This window comes from Triturus cristatus, chromosome 11 (assembly GCF_964204655.1).
Source record: "Triturus cristatus chromosome 11, aTriCri1.1, whole genome shotgun sequence".
Lineage (NCBI taxonomy): Eukaryota > Metazoa > Chordata > Amphibia > Caudata > Salamandridae > Triturus > Triturus cristatus.
In genome coordinates this window covers 658,642,838-658,657,174 of record NC_140594.1, presented here as the reverse complement: position 1 = coordinate 658,657,174, position 14,337 = coordinate 658,642,838, and the positions used below count along the sequence as shown (strand labels likewise).

The 14,337-nt window shown below is 44.7% G+C and overlaps 1 protein-coding gene across 2 annotated transcripts in view; it reads left to right on the top strand.

Annotated features, from left to right (window-relative positions):
- Positions 1 to 14,337, top strand: part of PIGX (phosphatidylinositol glycan anchor biosynthesis class X) — a 184,847-nt gene that overhangs the window by 148,773 nt on the left and 21,737 nt on the right. For both annotated transcript variants that reach the window (XM_085634214.1, XM_085634215.1), the window contains exon 6: positions 6,544 to 6,644. In XM_085634214.1, the coding sequence (XP_085490340.1) occupies positions 6,544 to 6,644 (101 nt within the window). The remainder of the gene's footprint in view (positions 1 to 6,543; positions 6,645 to 14,337) is intronic.

Below are 14,337 nucleotides of genomic sequence, written 5' to 3'. Positions count from 1 at the left end.
AGGTCAGACCAAGGGTTGATCAGGCCCCTGTTATGACTAAAAGTCAAACCATGTACATTCCTCTGATAAGAACCAGTTCTCTCTAGTCAGTAAAATGCGAAAAACAGCAGGAAAGCAAAACATGCCCTCTTCTTCACAGAAAATGGCTTCAGAGTTAGTTAAGCCATGCACACAAAGGCCCAAAGCAAGATGGAATCAAAAAAGCAAGGAGCACCTATAATTCTCATCCACACAACTTACAAGCACCACTGTGCACACAGAAAAGTTTGAAGCAAGGTAAAGTCAGAAGGCAGAATGACATTAGACCACGTCAAAGCCAATAGGTCAAAGTCATAATTCACCTAACCCAAATAACATTATACACTAAATCCCTCAGTATACAACATTGAGCACATGTGTGCACCACCACCCACAAGACTGCACCTCAACATCCCATACCTTCTATTCTTGGAAAGACTATTCCACTAAAAGGCAAAACACACTTAAGTCAGTACAGAATGGTGGTGGTTGAGGGTCATCATAGGGTGTCAGACCACAAAAGTGGCTGATTCACTACATTGCACCCCATGACCCTTGATCATCACCATTCACATATGTCAAAAACAAAATCTAGCAAATACATAACTTAAAAACAAAACTATCATTAAATCACTGCATATCTCAATTGAAAGCAAAACCATTTAAAACCACATGTCTAAATTAAAAGTCACAACTACTAAAAAGCACATGTTGAAACAGCAACTCATGTGTTGAAGTGGCTACACAAAAATACATAATTCAAAACAAATCATGACTAAAAAGCAACTATGATCGAAATGCTCCATTGCAAAACTGAAAAACTCATCAAAAGTATATGATAATCACTTTAGAGCAAATAAAGTCTGCATTCTCTAAATACATGTAAAAGCAATAACTCAGGTGCATCTAGAAATAGCTCATAGATATCTGGATACATGTTTAAATGAATACACAAAATAAATCAATCAAGCTTTTGAATGCTCCTAATGCCTCTAATGGTTAAACTGGAAACTCTACTGCCAAACTCATATATTGTAGCAACAGCTACAGGTTATTACTGTTCACTAACTCAGAAAATATCTACGCCGATCGCAGCAAAGCGTCTCTATAGGTCTTCATTCATAAAAACAAAAACAGTCCTTCTGTGTGAAAAAACACACAGCCGTCTCCCATCGCATCTGAACTTCACGTTGATAAAACAGTTCTGGCAAAGCACATCCCGTAGTTCCCTCTTCTTCACTTTTATATAAGGAGTTACCCTGTGTGAAAGACACACAGCCTCCATGCATGTAAAGTTGGCCTCACGTGAAGGAAACAGTTCCACACTTTGCTGATCCCTTTTTGCTTGGAAAGAAGCAGTCCATCATGCTCTCTGGTATATATCAGCAGCTGTATCTCCTTGACAAGGGAGGACCCCATCCAGTCTGGATAGCCACAGGCATCAGCCGCCACCGTCTGGTCTGGCGAGCACTCCAGGCTTGGGGGGGGGGAAGGGGAGGGAAGGGAAGGAAAGGGGGGGGAGAGGGAGGGCCCCACTCACACGGGAGAAGGGAGTCCCACTCACACGCGGAGAACTGGGCGAATCTGAAAAAGAAACAAGCATCACTCTTCTTGCAAAAAACATTTTTCAAAAGTACACTTCTTCCGTCTTGCATTTCTAAAAATACAATATTTTAATTTGTGTCTACATAGGTCTCCTCCAGCTCTGGGGAATTGTCTAAGAATACTACCAACGCTTTAGCCTGTGAATTCTTGGTAAAATCCCTCTTTTTCTATACACAGCAAGAAGGGCTGGGGCAGTCTCCTTCTCTCACTTCTCTCACTGCACCCCTCACAGGTGCTGCCCCCCTTCACAAATCTCTGCGGACACCAAATGGCCCCTCGCCAAACATAGCAAGCAGAGACTTCTCGGCTGTCTCTAGCTCGCACCTTATCTCCTTCAAGGTCGAAGTGCCTTGCACTCCTGCCAACTTTCTTTGCGACTCTCCTCATGGGGGTGGGAGGAGGAGAACCTGCGCCTTTGCAAGCCTCCCAGACATCTATCTCCAAGAAGCTGTCACTGCCTACCGGGAAGAGGAGCTGAAACAATCCCTCCCGTAGGAATTCCTCCTCGGACTTCACAGAAAGCCTGAACTCTTCTCAGCGTTGCTGGATGATCTCATTGCAAGCCTCCCAAACATCACTCTCAAAGACGCTTTCAAATGACCCACTCCCAGAACAACTCTTTACATGTCTGAAAGGAAAAACAGCTTTAACCACTCCTGACCTCCAGCAAGACTTCACATTCTTTAATCTAAAAATGCTCCCCCTTTCTGTCTAACTAATTCAAGCAAATTCTTAACTGTCATTAGTCTATCACCTCATGAAAAAAAAAAACTAAACTGCTCTTGACATATCAAAAAGAAAAAAGCATTGGCAATATCAAAAGTCACATATCAAGTCCCATGCTACTTCTGTAACAATATCTGGGACAGCATCAGTCAAAGAAGGTATATGTTTGTGTCACCACCTCAGTCTGTCAAGCCCTGCATGATCTCACTGATCCCTTCACGCCCATCTGGCATTCCGTACTGTTTCAAATTAATTTCCTTTGTAACATAGGGCACCTTCACTGGGAAATCTTGTGTTTCAAACTCCACTTCAGGACCTTCTATCGAATCCTGTGCAAACTGTTTTTCTGTATGTACATGCCACTTAATAACCATTGCAATCGCCCATAGGCAAACCACATTTTCTCTAACTCTGTTCTGTCCAGTATCTTTTGGTGCGCAAACGAACAAAATCATCTGCATTTGTCCAGCATCTGAATTTAAAAGTAACCTTTCAATTCCCTGCACTTTCCTGTAATCGTACACAATCTGCTGTTCACATTCAAAATGACATTGTTGCATTTCTCTTTTGAAGCAAAATGGAACATTCACTGTCATATCTAATTTATGTCCGCAACCGGTGATCCTTAAGCCTAAAACATTAGTCTGTTTACTGTCCTGCACATTCCTTTCTGGCACATCTAAATCATTCTGGCAGGTCAAAGTAAACGGCTTCAGAGCCTGGTACACGTTTAATTCTGTCTTCAAAGATATATTTTCAAACTGGGCATCAACTAGCTCTGTTTTCAACTCACTACGTTCTGTTAGCAAATGCTCACATGTTTGATGCATTTTAACCAACACATTTAAAATAACACCGCTGTCTCTGTCTAAAATATCATTAATCTCCTGCTGATTAACACCCTTCATTGCAACTCCAGAGTCTTTAAACTCGAAGGTGTCCCACGCTTCAGAGTTATGCTCTGACATCGTACATTCACTTTGCAACTGAAAACATTTGATATGCATTCCTTAACAAACACTTGAAAGGGATCCAGCCCTTTCTGCCTAACGTAGCAAGCTAATTATAAGCACTTTTTACAAAACACACTTAAACACACACACACCAATTCTAACTCAGCACAATTAGCTCACTTCACGAGCCAGCACATCATATGGGCTACCCCCATGCAAATAAATCAATTGATATCTAAGAGTCTGCTTTTAATTTCTGAAATAAAAAATAAATAAAAAAACGTATTTCTTCCCCCTTTTAAATCAATGTTCAGATCCTGCCGACTACGCCAAAAATGTAATGACAAACCTTAGATCTCCCCTGGACAAAGGAATGTACCGTCACTTTCCCAGGGAGAGAATATCAGTTCCAAACTTATGGAATATAACATATACACAGCACTTCCTAAGGTGGGCAAACTTTCAACACTCCCCCAAAGGCAAGGCAAGAAAACAATAATTTGCGCATCACTTGTGAGGAGTAGCACCAACTTCCTATAACACAATTACCTGCTAGAAGGGAATTCACCCATCCTTCTACAATAGAATACTTGGCCAAGAAGAGTACACACCTCCTGCTACAAGGAAAAGACGAATTGGTATATCTGTGATGTATTTATTAGTAAATAGCACCACACAGTAAGCCAAATGCACCTAACATAGCAGACTCTAACATATCAATAGTATGATTGAAACTCAATCAAGACAAATATATATTTAGAAATATATATATATATTTAAGAATCAGAAAATAAGAAGGAAAGGAAAGAATTCAGAGACAGTTAGTAGCAGAGACACCTCACCTCATCATTTCACCCCACTTTGCTCAAGGGGAGTCCATTGCTTGAACCGGGCGAAAGCTCAGAGGTGACCCCACTTTCCGTGACAACACGTCTGCTCCACGGATGAACTTCCACCGAGCCAGTGTAGACTCCCCTTTTTAATACACATTCAAAACACAGCGAAGCTTCTAGCAAGCCACGCCCCCTAGTTCTCATGAGAGCCAGTACCAGCCTGCTTCGAGGTCAGACCAAGGGTTGATCAGGCCCCTGTTATGACTAAAAGTCAAACATGTACATTCCTCTGATAAGAACCAGTTCTCTCTAGTCAGTAAAATGCGAAAAACAGCAGGAAAGCAAAACATGCCCTCTTCTTCACAGAAAATGGCTTCAGAGTTAGTTAAGCCATGCACACAAAGGCCCAAAGCAAGATGGAATCAAAAAAGCAAGGAGCACCTATAATTCTCATCCACACAACTTACAAGCACCACTGTGCACACAGAAAAGTTTGAAGCAAGGTAAAGTCAGAAGGCAGAATGACATTAGACCACGTCAAAGCCAATAGGTCAAAGTCATAATTCACCTAACCCAAATAACATTATACACTAAATCCCTCAGTATACAACATTGAGCACATGTGTGCAGCACCACCCACAAGACTGCACCTCAACATCCCATACCTTCTATTCTTGGAAAGACTATTCCACTAAAAGGCAGAACACACTTAAGTCAGTACAGAATGGTGGTGGTTGAGGGTCATCATAGGGTGTCAGACCACAAAAGTGGCTGATTCACTACATGAGACTAGAGCTAACAAGCGAAATGTCACAAGCAGAAACAGTCTTTGGCCACCTGCAACAACCTTTTGAGTTCTTTTCATGGATTTGGAAAAGGGAGGCATGTAGGGCAGTTGGCTCGCGGCCGGACCCCTATACATCACAAACCTTCAAGGACATCCTAATCTCCATAAGCACTTCCTCCCTAGCAACAAGCAGCCTCATCAACTCAATCACTCCACTCATATTTCCCACTGTTTTTATGACTTTCGATATCACACCACTCATCAAGAAAAACAACTTTTTCTTGCTAGATCAAGGTAGCATATCCCCTACTCTACAGACGGAAACAGACTATTCTCTGACCATCAAAACGGTTTCTGCCCAGGCAGAAGCATTGATTCCGCCCTGACATCTATGATGGATGGATGGATGCCCTCACATTTACTGCATTTATAAAACAATTGGCTGCACTACTACAGCTGAATCTTTCCCCTGTCCAAGTCATAGTGCAACCCCACACCGGCAGAATTCAACATCTGAAGAAACTTCTTAGACTGCCATCTGTAAAGCAGGTCTAACATCCTATTACCATCCACTTTAATTGCATCTTCCTTCAGTCCTAACTCAAGGAGGGGCCATCTCAGCAGTCCTTTCAACCTCTACCTCCACCTTTGACAACTAAACTAAGAAAACTGGGAGTGTGCATGGCCTCCAGCGCTTACCTGGTGCCCAAAGTGAACCATGAAATTAGAAAATCCCATGACTGGAATATGGTGATGATAGTAATTTGGTTATCTTACCCGTGTAATGTGTAACACCTCTTGCCATTCTTGACTTTTGAAACAATAAAAGCACTAGTCACGTATTCCAATATGGCGTTGCCTTAAAAGCCAAGATTGACCAACAGTTGCATGCTTGCCAAGTGGCATGAGTCTGCTTGGCCAAGCACCCACCATTAAATTTCATGTTTTATGGTACCTACATTCACCCTCTTGTTATCAGTTTTGACTTTTATCCAGTCATTTGACATTAGTATGTGAATTCCACTCACTGCTCCTGTGCTATCAAGTTGTAACACATCACATGTGTAAACGTATAGCATACATTGGGCATGATCACCCTAGGTACAGTCCAGAACCCAAATCAACAAATTGTGGGATTTAAGAAGCAAGATCAAGGTTCCTATGATCGTTGCTTGGCAATGCCTCGGCAACGTTGACAATTCTCTGTGAAAGACTGCAGTCCTGTGCCTGTGTCAATCAGTCGAACTTCTTAAAGCTGGTGCTTGCTCACACATTGTCTGCACCCTGTACAACATGTTACAAATGATTAACATTAAATGACAGCCACAATAAGCATGATTCGGCTGTCCGTGGTAAAAAGAAAAACCTATGAAAATAGTGGGATCGCCTCACCTTGCTGAGCTTTTCAAGAGACGAATGGCACGAGAACACAAATTAGAACGTGTATTTTGTTCGTGGGTGTCATCTGAGTGTGGCAGGTTAAATGTGGAAGCCTGGCTCTGGAGTGAGAGAATGTGTTTTTGGTTGTTTAGATTATTGAGAGCACATTTTCTGAAAGACCTGCCTTCAGGTGTCCGGTACTGTGTGACCTCTGTTTTCTGTTTCTGTCCTTCTGCTTCAGGTGGCCCCTTGAGGGAGTGCTGGGCGCCTTCCGAAGTGGACGCCCCATGTGCAGCGAGGGATGGGACCATCTGCCGATGGAAGCACGTCAAGTACCGAGCAGTGAGTGGAAACCGATTGAAACGTCGGGTTCTTTAAAGGTGTTTGGCGGCCCTGTGAGGTGGCAAACAAAGAATGCCTAGCTTTAGACTCCAGAGGAAGAAACGTCCCTAGTTTACTGGGCGCATGGGGGCTGTAGAGTCCTCAATTCAGAGAGGGGATGAATTGATCAAAGCGAGGCCGCTGGATGTTGACCATAGGGAACAAACCGGACATCTTGTGGGGGGGTCACAGCTAGGAATTTTTGTGGTGACTTCATATTTTTTGTTTGTTTGGGGTGGCTATAAAGTGATGTACTTGTTAAAAGTAAATTTCAAAGCACTGTATGCGCGAGTACAAGCTGATGAAAACAAGAATGATTATTTTTGTGGGATGTGTTCTTGAATGATGATTTTGATCTATGCTGTGCAGGAATTGCCACGTGTTTGTCGATAGTTCTGCATAGATTTGTATGTCTACAGGTATACATTGTGTGTGATATGGTTTGCAGGCTCAAAGACGTGTTTTCACAAAGTATCTCATTACAAGAATGACCATGAGGAATCGGCAAGGCTGCTGCAGCCCAACTTCAACCTGCCCTTCGGGCATAGCACGGTTTGCAGTCTTGATCTCACCCTCCTTGGAAAACTGAACATCTGATAGATAAGGCGGTTCAGACTTAGCAGTGCTATTATGGAAACATGTTGAAGAAGCACAATAAGCTCACGAAATTCCAAATTGACAAAACCGTAAATTCGCAAAAAACACTTTTGGAAATTAAACTATTTTTAAACCTGGGTTGGGAATGGAAAAGGGAACTGAATTTAGACTGCTAAAACTCTACCCAATTTCTAAAATGAAAGAAGTTGCAAGGTAAATTAAAACAAAATTAAATATAGAAGATGTTAGTCGGAAATAATAATAGACAAGCATTAAAAATGCAATAGGTCTTGGAGTGAGGTTGTACCACACACCCGAAGACCTTTATGAGGGGAACCACCGCAAAACATTAGCAGGGCTACGAGCGGCAGTTACCTTCTGGAAGACCCTGCCCTTGGCTCCCATAGGGCGAGTAGCCCTAGCAAAGATGATTATGGTGGCCAGACTACTCTACTCCTTTGCCAATCTCCCGGTGATACCTCCTCACTCTTTTTTCCAAGAACTAGACACACTGCTCACGACACTGATCTGGGGTGCTGGTAGACACAGGGTAGCCTTGCAAACCCTCTACTTACCTACAACACAAGGGGGTCTGGGGTCCCCTCCTTTGAAGCTTATTTCCTGGCAGCACAGCTTCAGTGGCTGTCCCATTGGACAGCAGAACGCCACATAGAAGAGACACTCACCAATGACGGTCGGATACCTCTCCCGGCCATCCGGAGACTGCTGATACCAGGTACCAAGCCTACACGTACACACCCCCTACATTTGTCGATAGCCCGCAAATGCATAATGCAAATACACCGTATGTCAAGAGGTCTACCCTTCTACTCCCCGCTGCTCCCATTATTGGGATACCCACAGAGGGAGAACTATTACACATCCGGCGCCCTCCGGATATGGACGGAACACGAGGTGATGGAGATTGAGTCGCTGTTTGAAGATGGGCAGCTGAAAACATATGCCCAAATGAGGGACAGCAACGATCTCACCCGGGACAATTCCTGGTGCACAGACGAATAGTAGACAGTGCCTGACAATGCTGGGATCTCACTGAGGGGGAACCACCGACACACCCGGTACTACACAGAATTCTACATATGGGCAGGGGCAGACACTTAGTTACTTGGCATTATAAGGTGATAAGGGAACTGACCGCAGTCCCTCTACAGGCCCTGCGCCAAAAATGGGAAGACGAGATAAGACGAGTACTTAATGACCAAGAATGGGAAAAGGCTTTAGAGTACCCAAAAAAGGTTTCAAGGAACGCACATTTCAAAAACATTCAATTCAATATTTTACATCGCGCATATTTAACACCGCGCTAGCTTCACCGATTTTACCCCGACACACATTTTGCATGCCCTAGATGCCAAACGCCCGAGGCGAACTTCAAACACATGTTCTGGGACTGTCCCGCAATCCAACAGTATTGGGGTAGGATACATCAGGTTCTGGGGGCGACAGTCCACCTCATGAATATTACCACATGGGAGGCATGCACCCTGGGGGTCTTCCGCAGGCAGAAGACAGAAAAGGTGCAGTGCAGGTTCGCGTCCTTAGCCATACTCCTGGCGAAACAGGGAATAGCCATGCATTGGAAAGCCCTGGCAGGACCCCCTGAGGCAGCCTGGATAGGCGCGTTAAAAAATGGGGGACAGCGGAGGAAGCAGCACTGAGAGATGAGGAGGTGACTGGGATTAGAAAACATCCCATCTCAATGGAATGGGCACAACTACTGTTCCAGTTTACACAAGAGACAAGATGATTCACCCAGGGCTACGCAATCCCAATCCCATCCCTGTCCCCGATGGCACAAGCAAGGGCCAATACGCAATAGCCGTATCAGATGAAGGGCCGATCGTGTACTAGGGTCCCGACAGACTAGTACCCCGACTTGTGATAGGAGATACGGCCTCCCTTGGACATCTCTCTTTCCCCAATTCTGATGCCACAGATATTTCATGGACAAACTAGAACCGACCACAAAATAGATACCTACCACGATACAATTTGTAAGTTCCCCGTACCCCTCCCATCCCTCCCTCCCTTCCCCCCTCTGTGCACTGTTCTATGTTCACCCCCCGGCATCCCAAAGTCGGCTAATATATTGGGAACACAAACATGGCCATCAACCAGAGTGATATACAGGGATAGAGTGGGGGATTGAATATCAACCCGCTCCCTCGTGGAAACCACATATACAGGCACCTGGCACTAGTCAGCCTACCAAAACTCACACCAGACCACTGGAGATGTAATATCCATGTGAACTTTGCTGTTTCTTACTTGCACTATATGTTATATGATGGGATGGATACTCCATAAAACGTTTATATCATCTGACTGCCTGTATACACCTGTCATCATGTCTAAATTAACAATGTATAATGATGTACCATGGAAAGTAAAACTCCCAATAAAAAAATGTTAAACACAAAAATGCAATAGGTCCCGCCTTTTATTAAGCTAAATCCATTTGCGTTGCTAATGGTATTGTATAGCAAAGCAAATGGCTTTAACTTAATGAAAGGCGAGACCTATTGCATTTTTAATGCTTGTTCAACACACTTCGACCTGCTGTGTGTCTGGCTGGAGTACCTTATTCAATCACGGGTTTTACTTTGTAATGTGACACTTTCGTTTTGCTTGCTCACTATAAATGAAAAACCACACGAGGTTAAGTAGCACTGCTTCTGCTTAAAGAAGCATTGTGGATGCGCTGCCTCCCTGTCTTGCCCTAAAGGTGTGGGACGCAAGGACGTAGAGTGAGGAGAAGAGCAGCACTGCATGTATAAAACTAGGCGCTGGACTCTGCGCTGAGCCAGCAAAGCCCGTCATGATAGGTCTTATATGTTATACAGGAGTAAGTGATTTTCTGGCATGACGCGTTAAAACAGGCGCTGTCACACGTCTGCTAATGGACACATTTCCCCAGAACCGACCTGCTCACATTAGACAGCAAAGAGTGTGGTCTCAGACCAATACACAAAAACACAAGCGTGGCCTAGTTGGGATTTCGGAATATATGTAGGCACCTAATATGGGGTATACAAATAGTATACCACATTGTTGCATATGATAACGGTTCACATCATAATACAACACATTGAAGCATATTTTAACTTTAGCATAATGCAAGATTCGGTATTGTATGTCATGGAAAAGTGTAACCTAGTACAGAAAAGTAAAACATGACGGCTGCAGCTGGAGGGATCGCTCAGCTAAACAACGGTTCCACAGATATGCGCATCCACTCAAAGTCCCAGCTCCAATCTCGGGCCTTCATTTATCTATTCAGCCTTTGGACGTTGACACAGAGTAACAGGTATAACAAATAATCCCTATCACCAGGAATCTTCCCTCCCGCAGTTTTCTTGTGTGTGCAGAAGTGAAGGGTCGGTGTGCACTGCAGCGAAGGCTTCGTGCCCCAAGGACACGTGATAACTCACTATTGAAGAGAGCTGAGGCGCTACTTACCTAAGTTAGTGGTGTTACCACTCTAAAGGAAATCAGTGTCAAATTGTGCAATTTCATGCAAATGTAGCTGCCTGTGCGGGTCACTTTCGAGACGTGTTCTAATGTCACTGTGCCATAATTAGAAAGGTTAGCAACAGTCTGATGACAACACATACCCTGCCCCGTGGCACCCGTGCCCCATAGATGTGGAAACGGCGGGGCTCGCGCCTGCACCTGGGCAGCTGACCAATAGTGACTCTTATGATGATTGGATACAGATTAAAGTGGTGAAAACAAGGTATGCTAGTGGTACCCGCTCGCGGCCTTATTATTACATATGACATGGTTGCTGCTGGTATAGCTCTTACGGCAACCTCAGGCTGCTTCATAGCGCTATGAGAGAACAGAAATAAGAAGGGAAACAGGGATGAGGGAAAGGGCATACAGGAAACAAGGGAGAGGGTAAAGATATCATTTTATAACATGTTTATTGTTTGTATAGTGCTGAGGGGACATCCTCAGGCTGCTTGAAAACACATGAGGGAAGATTCAGAGAGATAGAAGGAAAGAGAGGAAAAGAGAATGTTGGGAAATTTTTATGTTCTTATAACGATATGGCATCTTACGTTTACTTTTAAGCGCTGGAGGGGAACAGAAGTGTAAGGGAGTATAGGGAAGAGAGGAATGTTCTGGCACATTGTGTAATGAGACATAGGGGTGGCGCCCTGGGCGGCTGTTTCATATTGCCTTTCCTACACTGCCTAAGGGCCATTCAGTTTACAGAATTGTATATATAAGTGTAGCAGTAATTGTGAACGCACCCTACGTCAGACGTAATTTTCGACATTGGCATACAGTAGTACTACACCCCTCCATCCAAGCAAGCACTCCCCATTTACAGCTTTGTGTCCTTACAATAATGTGCTTTTGGTCCCAGAAATTGGCTAGAAAGCGCTATACAAATGAAAATACTGCAACCTATGAAAACAGAACACGTTAGCATTCTAATAATATGAAGTTCCCCAGAATGGTCACCGGGATTTTGGGAGCACCACAAACCTTAGAATCAGGGGCTCGGAACATCTAACACCCTCAGAGATGTTAGACTACCAACCTGATGCGCCTTCCCACTTGAGTGACTCATGAAAACTGAGGGAACCCATGCAGTGCATGCCCTCAAACTAGAGTCTGTCAACACATTCCTGCAAATAAGCTGTGCAACTCAAGCCGAGTTTCTGAAGGAAACGCTTTCCGGCATCTCGGCACCCCTGCAAAGTGTCTTGCGAAGCTGAGCAACCTATTCAGAGATGCCCAAGACGCACTGTGCGGCACTGCTCTGGATTGCCATGTGTCATGTGTAAGTCCGCATTGCGGGGACGTTCCACATAAACGACTCCAGTAACCCGGAATTAGCCTGAAGCACGGGTCTGCAGGATTTTACTGCCCAATAGCATGCAAACTCTCACTCACCCGGGGGGGGGGGCGACTACAAGCAGCTGAACGAGCTACAGGCCGCCATTCGCGCGTGAAACAAACATTCGGACAATCGTCACTTACATACTTGAGGCACACTGATCCCCTTCCTCTGACCGCGGCTCGTCCTGCGCCAGACGCTGCACCGGGCGACAAAAGTCATGTTTTCGGCAGCGCAGCTCAAAGCGAAAGCGCGCATTGGGCGCTCCGCATGGAAGTAGCGCCCGCCATTGTCCAGTGAGTGCTGTGTGGGCACGCATTCTTTAGTAAAGCAAATAGGCGACAACGCAGCTCAAAGTGAAAGCGTGCATTTTAAAGCAAATAGTGTTGGCAGCGCAGCTCAAAGTGAAAGCGTGCATGAGACCTAAAAAGCTGTCACCACGCCATTGTGCCAATTAAAAAAAGAAAGTGCGCGCCCAGCAATTAGAAGGCACTGTGTCACGCCGCGCAGTAAAAGATCCAATCCCGGTGGGCATGGCCTAAAGCGGACAGGGTGGCAACCAGGAGGGTCTAAAAACCCTCCTGTGCAATGAACGAAGCATGTCTAGCATAATTAGTGAAGAAAACCGACGCACGCCAATAACAATTGCAGGCGGAGCAGACACACGGCTTCTGGAATCGCATCGATTCCAAGAAGCTCTCGCATGGCGAGAGCAGCGCGCATAAACGCCAGGCAAGACCTAAAAAGGGGAATTGCATTCGTGTTTCTACTGTGATCAGTGTTAAGGAGCAGTAAGGGAAGAGGCAGAACAGTGAACTCAAAAGGAGAGAGACCAAGGAGGAATTGGGTACAGGTGGTAGATATAGGGCGAGGGAAAGTCCTGCAAAGTTCTGAGATTGAGGCTAAGAAATAACCAACTTGATAGAAATATACAATTTTAAAAAACTATGCTGAGGAGCAAGAACCTGAGAAACGAAGGAGTGAAAGAGGTTGGTAGAAGAGTTGAAAAGTGTGTGGAGTAATTGAAAAAGTAGTAGGAACATAAGGTGTTACTCACATATAGGTATAGAAGTCCGAAGGGGTTTTCTTTTTCTCCATGTCCTCATCTTTCTCTCCCCACTTCATTAGCTTCTTCAATTACTTAGTCTTCGTGTATTCCCTAAATCACCCTCACCCTTCCACCCCTCAATTAAAGCAGAAAACATTATATATCATCAAAATGTACAGTTATAGTGTGTGGATAGCCAGATTGCAAGATGGTTGGCTTTGTTTTGTCTGCAGTTTTAAAGCATATTTCAGGCGACGTAAGGTAAAGGAGGAGGAAAACACAGCATGTGAGCTGCCTTACACTTGACTATCAAAATTGATTAATTGATTTCTCCGAGGATTCATTAGCTCTGGATAAAAAGACTTGGCAGCATATTCAGACCGCCTTGGCCACCTAACCATTCTACCGCCACAACGTCCTTCAGCCAGGACAGAGCCCCCCACCCCCCAGGTACCCATTCACTTCACCTATCCTCTTTGTAAGCAACCTCTTCTGCAAAAATGGCCCTGCTTATTGGGCGCTGACTCAGAGCCTTATCAACTACCCTCTGAAGCACATCTCTCATGGCATCATGCCACCCCTTAAATTCTAGTGTCATCCTGAAAAAAGACTACTGAAGTGCATTTGTTTATATGCAAATACGATGACTGCACATAGTACCAGCACCCTCTGCTGTTCTCTGCCTCACCTTTGCTGCTGTCAAGTGAAAAAAGACCAGAAAGTTGAAATGTAATTCCAGAGACAGGTTAGCATCATCACACCTCTTCTCGGCTTACCCTCCACTTCTCCATCTCTGGTATATCTCAGCGTGCTCCACTATCAGTCTCACACAAGCCGAATGCCCACCACTTCAATTTACTGGTTGACCAAGCGAGGAGAGACCATTACCTGTGGATCTCCTTACCCCAGTCACTGCATAGAAACTTATTGCTTCAGCTGTGAACTTTCTGACAACAGGTCCACCTCTGGATTATCTCATTCAGTTCTTGGCCCAAGCCAGTGACAACTGCTCCAGCTGTCAGGATGCATCACTCCAACCGCTATCAGATTTACCTTGCTGTTCTTGTGCTACAAACACAAGGGGAAAAGCTTTCCTCGCCTCGAAGCACCAACAACATTCCAGATGATGCAGAGGA